A 17407-nucleotide genomic window follows, 5' to 3' on the forward strand; every position below is an offset into this window, starting at 1 on the left:
CAAAACGGTGCTCACAAATATATACAATAAGCAGCCTAAATGACCATACAGGTGGATATATAAATGATTTACTTCAAATGTGGAATAGAAACTGGGAATCGATAAGAATCTGAATCGATACTCAGAATCGGAAATCGATACAATTCTAACGATTCCCAACCCTACTTGCAAATAAAAAATAATTGCGACCGCTTAAGGTGCAGTCTGGATCCCACTGTCAGTTTTCCTACTATGGTTGTCAATGGTGGCAAAGAATTGTTTGGTAAGAAGCATTCTTCCGAATATCTTTCTTTGTGTTCATCAAAACAAAGACCTTTAAACAGATTTGTGTAAATGATGACAGCATTTTTATTTTGTCAAATATGTGAATTGCATCATAATAAGAAAATGTAACACTTTTATAGTTTAAAGACTTCAAGTAGGAACATCTGACATTCTTCCACTTACATTTTATCAAACAGATTTTTGATACCACCTGAAATGTAGCACTCGGCTGAGACAAAGAGTTTGTTGTGGTTTTATTCCTCTCTTCTGAAGGCCACCTGTACACGTGTCCTCTGGGAAGACAGCTGGCTAATTCTCTCCGCACATCTGCTACGCACAGCCATCCAAATGTCTGACTTGCTTGAACTCTTGTTAAGTGTAATTAGTAGCCAATATTTTAGTTGGATCTCAATCCTAAACAACACGCTTGTGGTTTGCATGGATAAAACAAGAGGAAAATTCCTGTACAGCTTCTCTGTAGCTCAGTGGTTAGAACATGGTGCTAGCAATGCCAAGGTCTTGGGTTCAGTGCCGGGGATTGCACATACTTAAGAAACAAATGTATAGTAAAATGCAATGAAAGTTGCTTTGGATAAAAGCGTCTACCAAATGCATAAATGTAAATGTAAGAAAATGCTCAGGCCTCAGGAGTATCATATAAATTATCAGTTATGTTTTGTCCGTGTTGTTTGAACTAAAAATCCTTTTTCCATGTATGTTTCAAATGAATTTGGATTGCATATGTCAGATAATTTGGGCTTTGTTTTGGTAGGACATGTTTGATATGTGACTTATATAATGTACAGTACAAGTTAAAAGTTTGGAAACACTTGAGTGAAATCTTTCTTATGATCTTAAAAATCATTTAATCTCCAGTTATATATCTGCAATGTTATAATGTCTGCAAATATTTGTTTTAAGAATATTTTTATTCCAAACTATTCCTTTAAGGGAAACATCTGAGAAGCAGGAAAGTTAAGCAAAAGTCTTGATTTAATCTCGTTGTTGTCTAGTAGAACCAATTGTAACATAATGAGTTTTTTTTTAAATGCCTTCTGCTGTGAGCTATGCCTGGAGTCACTTTTAATGATTTAACACGATTGTGTTTCAGTCCATTCTATGGAGAGGACTTCTACTTTGAAATTCCCCGCCCGTTCCAATGCCTGTCCTTCTATGTATACGCCAAGAGCATGTTTCAGAAAGATCAACCTGTAGGTCAGTATCTCTCGCCCTTGTATTCTCAATTACCACATGCCTTGTGACTAATGGTTTACATGTCAACTAACCCTATGTGTGTGTTTGTAGGAAAAGTAGCTATCAAAAAGGACGATCTATATAAGTACAGCGGGAAAGAGAACTGGTTTCACTTACAGTCTGTGGATCCACATTCAGAAGTTCAGGTGAGTGGACCGACACAAACAAACACACACACCCAACAGTGCGATGTATAAAAACACGACCTTGCCTCCTCCGTGCGGTTACTCTTCAGCTGTGGTATGAGCCAATCGGATGAGTTTATGCTTACTCATTGCCTCGCTACACCCAACGAGATCAATACATGATTAATGAGCTCTCATATGTGGTCCAATGACTTTAAAGCAGACACAAGTGCCACTCCACATCCTGTTTTTGTGTATGGTGTATGCACGGATCTGTTTTGTACACAAGTGTGATTCACCGTTCAGCAGAAGCGAGGACGGTGGGGCTTTTGAAGGTGTGGGTTTGCTGTATCAGAAACAAAAGGTGTTAATGCCTAGGGATTTGCGCTCCTAAAGAAAATCTGATTACAAAAAAGTGTGGGAAAAAAGTTAATAGCAAATAACAAATTTGACTCATACTGTAAAAATAATAGTTTTTCCAGTAACGGTTTCCCATTTGTCTTGTTAATTTGCAGTCTATTTCGGTGACTGACAGTTTTTGACAGTATTTCAAAATTATGTGAAAAATATTTTAATAAAACTTTGTACATGAAAAATTTGTAAATCTGTAAAAGTATGTACAATTGTTTTTTTTACAGTGCATTATTCTATAGTGTTACTGAAAGTGAATTAATAAACTATTTAATACTGTATTAGTATATAGATATTAGTATAATTAGCATTTAAGTTAATTTTTTAACATTATAAAAACTATGTTTTTTTTCTAGTGTGCATTTCAAGTATTATCAATCAAACCACTGTTGGGTTGTTTTGAATAAGTTATAACAAAAATAATACAGCTAACTAACACTGTATAACATAACCTAACCCTAACACATTTACATAATTAAAAACATGCTTTTTGAGACATAAAAAAGGAGTTCTCTGTTTTTGCAAAAAAACTCTTCATTTACCGTAAACCAAAATACTCAGACTAAACAAATGACTTAACCAAAGTCTACATTAGTTTATGTAAAAATGACTTCAGAATGACTTCAAAAATTGCACTTTAGCAACTTTAAGTAAAAAAGTACAGTCAGACACGTGTGTAGATACATATTGAACATTGTACTAGCATAACATTTTCTGTGTGCACTCAGTATTATTTTTTAAAGGAACTTTCAAAATATTGCGTAGGAGTGCATGGGTGCTTTTATTTTGTTTTTCTTCCCTGTGCTTTGCTTCTCGTCTCTTTCACATTCAGACATTATCAGCTTTAACATATTTTACTTACGTTAAAAAGATAATTTCAACATACATTGTGTTTTATCATAAACATGTCTTGTTATTATATAAATTCAGTTGATATTTCCCTGTTCACATCTGAAGCTGCAAATACTTCATAATCTGAAAGAAGGCTACTTGAAACATCTTTACTACAAAATATCAGCAGCTATTAGATTATTAATGGTAATCTTAAATCAATTTTTTTGCCTTATTGTGCAAGCCCTGTCGACATTGTGCAGAGGCTGCAGCTTTTGCCAGAGGGGAACTGGAATCCTCTGGTATGGCCTGTTTTCCCTCTGAGGTTTTATTTTTCTCCAATGGAGTTTTGCCTGGCCTGGGGGCTGCTACACTTTTAAAGTTTTATTTAATTAACACTGCATATAGGAATTTATAGTCTGTTTTATATTTGACCTGTCTTTCTCTCTCCTTATCTTGGGTGTGTAGTTCTTGTGATGGCCGCTGTGTGCGCGCGTATGTATGTGTGTGTCTGTGTATGTGTGTTAGAGCGTGTTGTGTGGAGTGTTTTATGTGTGGGTGTGTTTCAATCTGTTTGTCTTTTTCTGTCTTCTGTGTTTTCACCTTTTTTGTTTTGACTTGTATAACCTTATATGTTTTGCTTATAGTCAATATGTTTCTTGTACAGCTGCTTTGTAACAATGAAAATTGTAAAAAGCGCTATATAAATAAAGTTGACTTGACTTGAATGTATCTCAGATGATTTTATTGTTAATATATACATTTGTATGACCTCTGATGATTAATGGGACAGAATATCATAAATGTCATTGAATAAAACAGAGCTCTTTTTGATTTGACATGCTTGAAAAAATAAAATAATATATCACGTTTAATGATGGAAAAGGGATTTTGGTCACTTTGTCAAACTTAAATGTTGACTATAGTAAATATAATTGTGGTTACTCCGTTATGACACATGTATAACTCGAGGGAAACTGACTTCATACATCCACCAGAATGATCAGATGTTTAAAGGTCATTGCAAAAATATCACAGAAAAGTGAAGTTAGGTTTGGCAAAAGGGTTTGCATGCAGAAGATGTAACTTGTTTGAAATTGTGTTCAATAGAATAAAATCATCGCAATGAAGCTTGTTTCCTTTTTACAGCAAGAAATCTTATGTACAAGTTTTGTGCTGTTTGATTTTATGTTTGACTTGATTCATGTTATCCACACTAAAGAAAATGTTTCTAAATGTGTTTGAATGGGTAAGATGGATGAGATCAGTATACCTAAACAAAGAAACTTTGTCTATTACCCAAAGACAATATGACATGCTGTAAACCTCACAAGTCTTAATGACTGTTTGCTTGTATTATCCAAGAGATAAATGATCTGAATACGTCAGGTTGTGTCATGAGTTTCTCTGTTTTGACAGGGGAAGGTTCATTTAGAAATGAAGCTGAATGAATTGATCACAGAGACGGGATCTATTTGCCAGCAGCTTGTGGTTCAGTAAGTAATGTCTGTCTTTCAAACTGTGTGTGTGTGTGTGTGTGTGTGTGTTTGAGTCCCAACCTTCATGTTTTTAATGTCAAAATGCAATTAATTTTACTGCCATAATGCAATGTTTCTTGGTGAAACAGGATATTCAATAGAAAGAGGACCTTTTTAAACTATGGATTGATTGTATTGTAAAGAGTGACCCAGAGTAAAATATATTGCTCAGTAGGGGTGTAAAGGTATCTTAACAAATGTAGTAGTTTATGTCTTATGTGAACGGACGAAACAGACGAAAAACAACGCATGTGTACAGTATCGGTGTACTGGATCTGTGTATTCCTCTCAAAGCGACCGAAACATATTCCTGCTTTTTGTTAAAAGCCAAGGAAATCACTCACTGCTTGTGACGCAATAGCTTGTGTTACTTAAATTATGATTCATCTTTATTGAATTTGTACATATGCAATGTTACGTTTTATTTGATTACTTGAATCCATTTCTATACCTTAAAAGGTTTATATACACTATCTTATTTTATTTTCTGCTTTGCTCTGTTGTTTCATTGGTGCTGTTTTCTGTAGCTTGATGATTTGATCTTATTTTTATTTGTCAGTAGTCCCTTTTCCCTGAACATAGCAGAAACCGAACCGTACCAAAATTGTGATACAAACCGAACCGTGAGTAATTTGAACCGTTACACCCCTATTGCTCAGATGTTGCCCTTTTGTTTGGTTAATGAGATCTAATGGAGTTTTAAGTTGTTACATTGAAGCATTTACTTAGATTCAGATGTGTCTCCTGCTTAGGAGAAATAGAAATAAATACACAAACACATATATTTGTCGCCTTGGAATTATAAGGTTCTATATGACATGTAGTTATACAGTTAGGTCCATAAATATTGGGACAGAGTTATTAATTATTTTTGTTATTTTAGCTGTGTAATTAAAGTTACAGTTTTATAATGGAAATTTGCCTAATTTTCTAAGCTTTATTTAGAGTGTATTCACATCCAGATTAGGAATTACAGCTCCTTAATATGTAGCACCCCCTTTTTCAAGGAACCAAAAGTAATTGGACAGTCGAATCAAAAGATGTTTTATGGACACACATGGGCCTTTCCTTAAATAATTTCTTCATTTTATCACTTTATCATGGAGAGCAGAATGTCATCATTCACCTCTTTTATCTTATAGAGACGTCGTGTTTGCTGAGCTCACCAGTGTGTTGTTTTATCTCAGAATGTACCAAAGTGTTGATTTGGCCACTCTTAATCTTCCTGGGATCTTTATGATGGATTTGTTGTGTTTTTGACAATATCCATAATAAAACTGTAACTTAAATACATTTTGGTACACAGCTAATTTTTTTTTTAAATTATATTATTATTTTTATTATCATTATTTAATTTGTATGTGTGTGTTTCAACAAACACAAGTCAATAAAGTAAAAAAATGATCTGCTTGATAAACATATTTCAGAAAAAGGCGTTGCATATTAATGAATTAATTTTAAGATAACACTTCTTTTGCGAAACAGTAATCCATGATGATTTGAATAGTCAAACATGGACATGTAACGTACTTCAGGTACGTACGTTGTGCGGTCAGCAACGTGTGATCTCATGTAGATGTCGTGTTGATATCACTGCTTTACGTGTGTGTATGTCATCGAGAAAGGAAGCTGTAGCGAGCAAGGCGGGAAGAAAACGACCGAGGCCGGTGACGCGAGTGATAATGAGTGTCAGCTGCGCGTTGCACCGGTTTCGCGCTATCTTGAAAATGTGTTTCAGAGATATTTCCGTTTCCCTCCCTTAGTACAAATGTCTTAACATTCTTAAATAAAGATACATTTCCTTAACCAGAAAAGAGACTTAAGATATTTAGTCTTGTTTTATAATAGAAAGTATAAGATTTGGAAAATAAATGTTTATAACAAGCAAAAAATCTGAGAGAAAAACCTACTTTAATTGGGTACTTCTAAATTCAAGTTTTATTTCTCACCCCATACGCAGATATCTTTTGCTGGTTTTAAACATAACTTTCGCTAATTCTTATATTTTCTTTTATAAAACAAGACTTAATATATACAATTTTCGCATTTGGCAGACACTTTTATCCAAAGCGATATATTTGTATCTGATTATATGCAATCCCTGGCATTGAACCTATGACCTTGGCGTTGCTAACCCCCTGCTGAGCTTCAGGAAAGCTCTTACATTATTGTTCTTGTTTAGAAAATGTATCTTGATTTAAGAAGTTTTAGATAAAGACAACAATTCTTTCAAGATGTGAAAACCATTTGATTCAACGCAGAGTTGTTGACATGCACCCGCGTGCGTGTGTTTAGCACTTTCCCTCGCTGTTCATTCACACTCTCCCACAGAGCAGATTGACGAAAGAGGAAGTGATGTCCTGACGACAGGAAGTCCGCTCTGCACTGTTCCTGTGGTTTTGCTTTGCCGTCACATAACTTTTTTTTTCTCTCTGTTACTCTCTTACACCTTCCTCCATTACCACTTCATTGGCAGCTTCAGCTGTTTCCATGACAACTACGAGTGCAAAGTACTCCCTTTCTTGGATAACAAAGCTTCTGTATCTCACACTTTCATTAATGCGTTTTCTATTTCCATCATTTCTTCCCCTCGTTCATTCAGATTAGAGCATGTGACTTGGACAAATCTCACAGAAACAGATTAAAATGTACTTTGTTTTCATAATATCTCAATATGTTCTCTTATCTGTGCATTTTTTCAATAGGAATTGTTATTTTTATGTAGCAGTTTAGGCATGTTTTAGTCTGCTATGTAATAAAGCTTCCCTTTATAAATTGAATGTTTAAGGAAATATTAATCTGATCATTAAATAAATATTTGGTCTGATTGATTTAGTCCAACAGCAGTACTTTGATACTCACTTTAACGTTCACCAAAAGATATGTGACTTGGTTTTGAGAGACTTTGCTTTCTTGTGTGCCTTGATGAGAAAGTTTGAATGTCCACCAGGATGAATAGATGATGGGAAAAAGTAGTTTTTGTTACAACAATCCTTTTCTTTCAAATGGGTTGGTGTGTCAGGAAGGGAGTTGTCCTTCACGCTTCATTTCAAACTCACATTCGCTTTTTCTGGTATGGAATATCTGATGGATAAAGGTCTTGCCCTACATTTTATTTCTCATTAAAGGAATAATTCATCAGAAAATAAAAATTACCCCATAATGTACTGCCTTCCTACGTGACTTTCTTTCTTCAGCTGAACACAATCAGAATTATATTAAAAGATATCCTGATGTCCTCCTAGCTTTGTAATCATAAAATGCGCCACATTAAAGCCAAAAAAATGAAATGCACATTTGACGTCTAGTCATGAGACATGATAACGTGTTCGACATGCCGTCGAATCTTTGAATGGAATAATTGCTTGGATGTTTTCTTACATGAATATTCAATGTATCGATTGCCAAATAAGCCATGTCGACATTATGAACTAGTGTGGCATGAGGGACAGTAAATTGTGGGATATATCTAATTTTCTGGTGAACTTTTTCCCTAAAATATCCTGTTTTCACTCAGAAATGCATATCTTTACTAAAGTTAAATGGATCCTTCACTAAAAAATTAAAACTCTGTCATCATTTACTCACTTTTGAGTTCTAGAGACATTGTGCCACCATCGACTACCATAGTAGGAAATAAATACAATGGTAGTCAAAAGTGCCCCAGAACTGCTTGCTGTCCTACATTCTTCAAAATGTCTCCTTTTGTGTTCAACCGAACAAATACAATTATAAAGTAATTTTTCTTACTATGGGAGTCGATTCGGGGCAAAATCTGTTTGGTCACAAGCATTCTTCCAAAGATCTTTCTCTGTGTTCATCAAAACAAAGAAATGTATGCACATTTGGAACAACTGGAAGGTGATGAAATGATGACAGAAGTTTCCCTTTTGGGTGAAGGATCCCTTTTAAAAGGTTATGAATGATGTCTGTAATTGCAGTAATACTATAATGTTATCAAAGATAGTCTAGGTATCACATTTTTTCTTGTATTATCTCTGTCTGGCTAATTGACATTTGTTTTATTGCAGGATTATTGCGTGTCAAGGTTTGCCGTTGATAAGCGGGCAGAACTGTGACCCGTACGCCACAGTAACACTCGTAGGACCCGCCAGGTGGGTTAACACACGGTTCAAGACATACTCTAGGTGTTTTGACAGAAGATGTATTGAGAACAGAATGAATTGTTGTGATCTGAATCAGTCTGTTTCCTCTTCCGAAATGAGTACAAAACATTTGCTCTGATTCAATAATAACATCCTGATGTCTGTCTATCTCAGGTCTGATCAGAAAAAAACTAAAGTCAAGAAGAAAACCAGTGACCCTCAGTTTGAAGAAACCTTTCACTTTGAGGTACAACCTCATTCACTCATTCATGTATAATTCAATGAATGTACTGTCAGCTGAATTGTAATTTATTCTGCAAAGCAAATGTTTATGATCTGTCTGTACATCTCACATTATAAAATTTTCCGCAGGTCACAAGGCCCGGCAGTTATAAGGGAAGATCAAATTTTCAAGTGGAAGAGGAAGATATAGAGAAACTCGAGATCAAGTGAGTTCTATTTCTGAAGATCAAGTGAAATCTTTCCTTTTTATTGATATTGTTCATTGTTGTTTATACTTTGCTTAGCTAGAAGCAGATGTTTTGTTTTGTTAGATCTTTAGTTTTTATTAATACTTCGCTTACACCGTGTCTAAACCAGATGTGGCATGGCGCAAAGCTACACAACAAAAGACAATTACACCGTGTTTACACCGTATGCAACGGGCCCGATGCAACACGACAAAAGACATTAAAAACTCATGATAACGTGTCGCGTTTGGTTAGGACACGGTGTTACAGTGTAGCTATTAGCAGAATTTAGTTTTCTTATAATTTAAAAACACTTGGCAATGATGAGTGATACGTATGTGTCACTTTGAATCGTCCCATATAGCTTTCTTCAGATGCTGTCAGGTGAGTGAAGATGAATCCACCAGGCGGCACGTGTTTGTGCGAATATGTGCATGGGTTTGGTGTGTTTTGGTTTATTTTTTTCATCTCAGAGTTTTTATTTGTGGGCTTGTTTGCCATGGAAGAAAACCACTTCTTCCTTAGTAAGAACTTCGTTGAGTAATGAAAAGAAACATGACTAACCCACTTCAGTGCAACTGCGTCTGTGATGTGTGTGTGTGTGCTGAATTTCAGATTCAGTTTGACTGGAAATGGGAGAAGTTGAAGTGATGTGTGATTCATACGGGGGTTGTATTGAAACTGAACATTGTGTGTGTGTGTTTATGTGTATACTGTAGATGTACATTTAGCTAATGCATGCTTTTTTATGGACTCTCCTGCAGGGTCGAGCTGTGGAATAACGGTAACTTGGCACAGGACGTGTTTTTAGGAGAGACAAGGGTATCTGTGAAAATCCTGAGAAATGACCATGTGCACAGAGCCTGGTAAGAACACACACACAAATTCACAAGAATAGCTTTTTTTATTTATTTACTACATATCTGTAACGATTTAGCTGGATATTCAATTGCACAACATAATGAGTATCACAATGATTTTACTACATTGTTTTTGGCCATTTCCTCAATATAGCTGGGCTTGACATTATACCAGTTTTGCAATCCCCCTGGTCATGGTGACTTATGAGAGCACCAAGACTTATGAGAACACCAAGACAGATCGCATCTCTAAAGCAGATGCCAGCAGTTGGCAGGTTTTGTTAAAGCTAGAACCATTCGTAACTCTTATACCACATTTTCGTTGCAAAATGGTGTCATTGGCTTTTCTTTATTTTTATTCTTCAAACACACCTGCAAATTAGACGGCATTTTGGATCAAAAATATTATATTGATTTTCGTTTACAACGATAAAGTTGTAAAACAATCTTTGATCAAAATAAACAAACAATAACACGGAAGTAAAATGCCAGCAGGCACCTCACGGTAGACTGCCGGCCACAAGAACATAAATAAAAACTTAATACATGTGCGGGCCCGGTCCTCTCTCGTCAACAGTTCCGCCGCTCGTCCTCTTAAGCTCCCGATCTACTCCGTGAGATATGCGGGTCCGGTGTGTGCACAGCTGATTCCAACTATCACTCACGCCACCGACCCCGCCTCACGGCTCTCGTCCGGCCTTCCTCACCACATTGTTTATTTAATACAATTATTATACAATAAAATATTAATATAAGTCAATAATGATGAATTGATTCCATCATCTCTTGAATGCGGGCGAACCAGAGGGTTGTTCTTCCGGCAAATGACGGTGACTGAGTCTCCCGCCAGAGTAGATGCTATCCTATTGGCTGAAAACGAACTTGCGACACACTTACGAAATGAAATTAAAACTACTCGACAGTTATTGATTCTTTGCAGAGGTTTGCCGGAAGTTAAGTTTGGGCCACAAACTTTCCATACAGTGGAAGGCCAATGTAAATTGGTGAACTATATTTTTCATTTTTTTTGCCTCATACCTTAGAAACTTTTAAGTGAGTGATCATTTAAGTTCTTTAAAGGGATCCTTCACCCAAAAATGAAAATTCTGTCATCATTTACATCTGTTAGAGTTGTTCCAAATCTGTATAAATGTCTTTGTTCTGATGCACTATTCGGAAGAATGCTTATGACCAGATCGATTTTGCCCCCCATTGACTTCTATAGTTCAGTTGAACACAAAAGAAGACATTTTAAAGAATGTAGGACAGCAAACAGTTCTGGGGCACTTTTGACTTCCATTATATTTTTTCCTACTATGTCAATATATGGTAGGCACAACATAACATGGAAAAATACATTTATACAGATTTGGAACAACTCAAAGGTGATTAAATGATGACAGAATTTTCATTTTTGGGTGAAGGATCCCTTTAAGTTATTTCTTTAAGTATTTTTAAACAAAAAATATTTGTATCATTTATATTATTGCTTTATATACTATTCATCATGGGAGTACTTAATTTGATAATTTACATTTAGTCATTTTGCAGAAGCTTTTATCCAAAGCGAAGAGTTCAGGGAGAAATAAGCGATATGTCATACAGGAGCAATAGTAATACAAAGTTGCTAGTTTCAACAAAAGCTAGACCACTACCTGTTGAGAGAAAGGGTTAGTGTACATTCATTTGTCTGTCAATTTTTCACAGAAGAGATGGCTTTTAAGTAGTTTTTGAAGGTTGTGAGAGATGTGGTTGACAGAACCGAGTCAGGAAGAATGTTCCACCAGGATGGAGTTGTGAAGGACAATGAGCGGGAAAGCGATTTACTGCCCTTACGAGAAGGCACTTCAAGACGCCGCTCGTTTGCCGAACGCAGGGTTCTTGATGGAAACCGTAAAAGCTGGTTCAGACATTGATAGATGAATATGAGAAGGCTGAAAGGCAAGAACGGTTTATATCCTGTACTCCAGGTGTTCATGCTCCAACACATATCTGAGTGTGTGATCTCTGTCAGCTGAAGTGCACCGATGAAGAGATGAGGAAGGGAGATAACTGCCAATCCCAGTTCTCCACGGCTCTTATCTGACCAATCAAGTCAAGTCAACTTTATTTATATAGCGCTTTTGACTATTTTCATTCTTACAAAGCAGCTGTACATGAAACATATTGACTATAAGTAAAACATATGAGGTTATACAAGTAAAAACAAAAAAGGTGAAAACAGAGAAGCACACACCGATTCAAGCTCACTCACATAGAAAACACTCCACACACACACATATGCACATGGACTGACACACACACATATATGCACATGGACTGACACACACACATATATGCACATGGACTGACACACACACATATATGCACATGGACTGACACACACACATATATGCACATGGACTGACACACACACATATATGCACATGGACTGACACACACACATATATGCACATGGACTGACACACACACATATATGCACATGGACTGACACACACACATATATGCACATGGACTGACACACACACATATATGCACATGGACTGACACACACACATATATGCACATGGACTGACACACACACATATATGCACATGGACTGACACACACACATATATGCACATGGACTGACACACACACTGACACAGACACGCACGTACAGCGTTTATCACTAAGAAGCACACGTTTAAGATAAAGGAGAGCGAGAAACACAGGTCAGCTATTAAACAGACTATAAATTCCTATATGCAATATTAATGTAGTAAAACTTCAACTTAATTATAATTAAATCAGGCATGAGAAAACAGCCTGCCGTCAGACCTTAAATAAAAATACTTTATTAATACTTTATACAGCATTAATATACACTTTACTGTAACATTACCGAATAACTTTTGTTGTGAAATCATGCGAAAAAGACAACTCGGGTTATCATTGATAGTTTTTGGGAAGGGTTCGAGAGACTGTGGGTGTGTGTGTTTTGGGCGGATCGCTTCCCTTGTGTCCTAAGACTGGAGATCACAGCGTCCTGCTGGTAGTATTGTGTAAACACAGTACGTGCGTGTATTTTTTTGTGTGTGTACTGTATGTATAAGACAGAAAGGGAACTTGTTGATACTGATCTGCATGTTTTGAATGAGGGCAGTGAGTTTACTGCGTGGGTGAGCTGCGTTTGCATGAGCCGAGCATTAAACCAGTCTGCACACACACACACACACTGACACTCACAAACGCAATCTTGCCACATTCATTTCTGTACTTTGCAGTTTGAGCAATGCAAATGACACACAGGCTAAAATGCTACATTGTCAGACACACATCTACAAAGAAGCAGAACATGCTGACAGCTAATAAAGTTGGGTTCTCGGTCATTTTCAGCCTCCGTTATCTCAGTTTTTTGCTGCACTGTCGTAGCAAAGAAACTCTTAATTCCAATCAAATGACACAGAAACTTAAAACGATTCTGATATTACAGTGATGCAGAGTTTAATTGATTTATTTTGCTTTCTGTTTTATAGGTACTTGCTGCAGCCGAAAGGCAATGGTACGAAGTCTAAGCCGGACGATCTTGGTTCTTTACGCCTGAATGTAACGTACACGGAGGACAACGTCCTGCCCTCTGCCTGCTACACTGCCCTCCGCAACCTAATGCTCAAATCTCCAGATGTCAAGGTACGACAGCGCCGCCCTGCTGCCTTGAGAACTGGAGCACACGTCATATTGTTGTTAATTATGTTTTTGTCCGTCTCTAGCCCATCTCGGCGTCAGCGGCATATGTTCTGGGAGATATTTGTAGGGAGAGTGTAGGGTATGAAGCATTGCTCCCTGTAGTCAGACTGCTGCTCCATCACAACAGACTGCTGCCCTTCCTCACGGCTGTAGCCGCTCTGGAGCTGGAGAATACACAGTTGAGTAACACACACACACACACACGTGTTCCTGCTTGTCTGGATCGGGATGTATTTAACGTCTCTTGTTATTTAATAACGCTAAATAGCGACGTTTTCTAAGGAGTGTTTGTACGCACTCTACCTCTACCATTCAAAAGTTTAGGTAACTAAAATGTTTCTCTTTTGATCTAGAGCTATATGTAAACATTTTGAAACAAACATTAACTATAATTTTATCAACAATAAATACGTTTTTGAAATGGATGACTTGAACTGAATAATGAGCCAGTTTAAGCTCAGAATCGATGGAAACTCTTTCAGGACTGTTCTGAAAACAGGGTGAGACCTCAAGAAGCATGTCGATCAAATAAAAGAGTATATTTTTGCAAATCCCAGGCAAATGATAACTAAGTTGAAGATGATTTACCATAGTTTTGACCACTTTTTTCTGTTATTCCATCGTTCTGATCCATTTAGTTTGATGATGACTCTTAAAATGTGGAAAAATGTAAATAAAGAACAAGTGACCCTTAAAATTTTTAAAGGAGGTATGTTGTAAAGCCTTTGTGTGCTATTACCTTTAAAGAAATGAATTTATCTTTAAAAAATTTAACAAAACTAAAATTAAACATCGCGTGTTATTTTTAATGGCAAAACAAATTTCTTAAACTTACATTTAAAGACATTTAAAGTTGAAGGGATACTCTACCCAAAAATGAAAATGTTGTCATGAATTACTCTGTTTTATTCATAACATGAATCTCAAGTTGTTCCAAAACTGTATACGTGTCTTTGTTCGGTTGATCACTAAGAAGGTTAGCAACTGACAGTTCTGGGACACCATTGACTGCCATAGCAGAATTTTGTTTTATATATATAGTTTTTTAAGAAAGCAAAAATTCTAGGGCACCTTTCACTACCATTTACATGTTTCCTAATGATAGTCAGTAGCCGGGTTTCCATCCAAACCTTGATGCGAATCTTTTCAAAGTTTGCAATAACAGGAGGAAATCCTTATGTGAAATTGGTGAGATTCCATCAATTTCTTCAAGCAGATCACGGTGGCGTTTTGTCATTTCCATCACTCGTTTCTGATAAAAAATACAAAATGCACATGAAACCAAGATGATGGAAATCTGGCTAGTGATGCTCCAGAACTTTCAGTTGCCGAAAATGACCTTATTCATACAGCAAGTCACTATATGGATATACTGAGAAGGCTTTGTCATAACCAGCTGATGTTAAGCGAATATTACTCACTGCTGACTAGATGTGTCAATTTCTTCAGCCGTTTTGTCTTCCATGTTTGGCTGAGTAAGAAACAAACTCTTTACTCCTTAATTTATTGTTTTCTGATTTGTGCAGAGAGGCCAACACCATATTCAGAGGAAATTCTCTGGCCACCCGCTGCATAGACGACATGATGAAGATTGTGGGCCGAAGTTACTTGACTGTCACCCTCAAACCTGTTCTCAATGAGGTCAGACATCATTTCTTTAGCTGTTTATGTTTACAGACATGCAAATTTGTGGCATTCAATTGTTAACTTGCCAATACTGATCAGCCCACTATTGCTTTGTTTAAATCAGATCTTTGAATCGAATAAAACCTGTGAGATTGACCCCATCAAATTAAAAGAGGGCGACAATGTGGAGGTCAATAAGGTAAGACGTCGGTTGTAGTTAAATTTGTGTACGTTATTTCAAAGTACGAGACGCTGTCAGTGTTAGAAATTCTAAATGAATTCATAACTTTGTTTCTAAACAAACTAAGTCATGCAATACAATATTGTAACTGAAATGATACATTTATGTTCTCAGGAGAATCTTCAGGGCTACGTGCAGAAAGTTTTTACATCTATAACACAGTCTAGCTCCAGCTGTCCTCCTTTAATGTGTGACGTTTTCAGGTCGCTGCGACAGCTTGCATCGAAACGCTTTCCAGGTACAATAGACCGACAAACCTATACATGACTGTATTTGCTGAACACTAGGAGGAGCCAGAGACACAAGCATGACAATAAGATTCTTTGTTTCTGTCTCGCTCGCAGCCGATCCTCATGTGCAGTACTCGGCCGTCAGTAGTTTTATATTTCTGAGGTTCTTCGCTGTTGCTGTTCTCTCTCCAAATACGTTCCAGCTGCGCTCCCATCATCCTGTAAGTGTGAAAAAACATAAACACAACCACATTTCAGCAAACCCAACGCAATTGAACCAGCTGTGACAAACTTGATATTCCTTCCTTTATATATCATGTGACTCATTTATTAATGCCAGGAAACACGCATGTTTAAAACAATCATGTTGTTTCTGAGAATGGTAAGACAGTCGAAGTGTATCAGTAAATGTAATGAGCTCATGGGAAATCTTTCTCTCTGAATTCCTCTCAGGACCCTGAAATTTCCCGTACTCTAACTCTCATCTCTAAAACCATCCAGTCTCTGGGCAGCTGGGGCAGCCTTTCCAAGAACAAACTGGTACGTCAACCTTTTTTCACACATCACACACCAAAACCTTTGGTGTTTTCCACAGTTGTCCCTGGCAGGGCTTTACCTTCATCCAAACCAGTTTATGTGGGGGGGTTTTACTTCCTGATGATGTTTTTGTTCTAAACTTTTGAATGTTTTGTTTACAGTCCAGCTTTAAAGAAACGTATATGTACGACTTCTTCAAGTTATTCCAAGAAGACGAATGTATAGAAAAGGTTAAAAAGGTAAGTATTAATAGCAAACCGTTTCTATTGACAGCATCTCAGGCATGATGACACTTACCAACGGAAATCATTTCTATCTCTCAGTTTGTGAAAATTAAAATTTGCAAGACATTACACAAGATTAACACTGAACAACACTGTTATATGTGACTAGTGTAATAAAAAACCTTGTACTTACAAAAGCAAACTGCAGTAACCACACCAACACTAACACTTTGAAGACTTTTTGCTTGACAACAATAAAGAGTGACGTAACCATCTATAAAAAAAATCCGTCCAGCCAAAACATTTGAAACCTACCCACAATTCAGAGTTGATAAAAAAAGAACAAACGAAGATCGACTACTTTGTTTATTAGCTTGATATGTTGTATATATATTTATAAAAATATTCTGTAAAAATGATCATAAATGTTGCATTTGGCTCGCAACCGTTGTTTTCTAAATGCTGGTGTGGAAACAGTTACAAGTGCTTTAACAAAAAAACTTCACATTTCTGCTTTGAAACGCTCAGGAATGTCTTGCTTCATAGACTTTCATTCTAAATCCATGTCAATGTATTTTTATTCATTTATTTTTACATACCGAGGACAAAACGAAATGATTGTCCGTGGTTATCGACAAGCATGCCTCAGATGCTCTATATAGACGTTAAACCTTGAACTTTTTGATGAACAGTCATGTACAACCTCAAGAGTTTGGATGTCTCATAACTCCACATAATCTGTGTGAATCTGTCTTCAGCTAAAAGCAGATATTTTCTTGTCTCTCTCTGTGTTAGTTTTTAGATGAGATCTCATCTAATGTGAGTAAAGAATCCAGTGGCGTTGAGGATTTATTTGTGCTGAAGGAGGGGTGAGTAAAAGAGGCCACAGTTCATCAGTCCCATTCATGTTTGATGAGTTTTAACACGTAATTAGTTTACAGGAAATGCAAGTTTTAGTCAG

At 36.6% G+C, this 17407-nt stretch overlaps 1 protein-coding gene across 2 annotated transcripts in view; it reads left to right on the forward strand.

Annotated features, from left to right (window-relative positions):
* Positions 1-17407, forward strand: part of rasa2 (RAS p21 protein activator 2) — a 43214-nt gene that overhangs the window by 13723 nt on the left and 12084 nt on the right. Inside the window, exons 3-18 of one of the 2 annotated variants that reach the window (XM_079465284.1) lie at positions 1376-1479; positions 1570-1664; positions 4305-4381; positions 8455-8538; positions 8704-8776; positions 8902-8978; positions 9764-9865; positions 13378-13531; positions 13612-13766; positions 15115-15229; positions 15339-15413; positions 15570-15693; positions 15800-15906; positions 16139-16225; positions 16384-16461; positions 17242-17315. In XM_079465284.1, coding sequence (XP_079321410.1) covers positions 1376-1479; positions 1570-1664; positions 4305-4381; positions 8455-8538; positions 8704-8776; positions 8902-8978; positions 9764-9865; positions 13378-13531; positions 13612-13766; positions 15115-15229; positions 15339-15413; positions 15570-15693; positions 15800-15906; positions 16139-16225; positions 16384-16461; positions 17242-17315 — 1581 coding nt within the window. The remainder of the gene's footprint in view (positions 1-1375; positions 1480-1569; positions 1665-4304; positions 4382-8454; positions 8539-8703; positions 8777-8901; positions 8979-9763; positions 9866-13377; positions 13532-13611; positions 13767-15114; positions 15230-15338; positions 15414-15569; positions 15694-15799; positions 15907-16138; positions 16226-16383; positions 16462-17241; positions 17316-17407) is intronic. The other variant, XM_079465285.1, reaches the window with a different exon arrangement.

This window comes from Barbatula barbatula (assembly GCF_947034865.1).
Source record: "Barbatula barbatula genome assembly, chromosome: 10".
Lineage (NCBI taxonomy): Eukaryota > Metazoa > Chordata > Actinopteri > Cypriniformes > Nemacheilidae > Barbatula > Barbatula barbatula.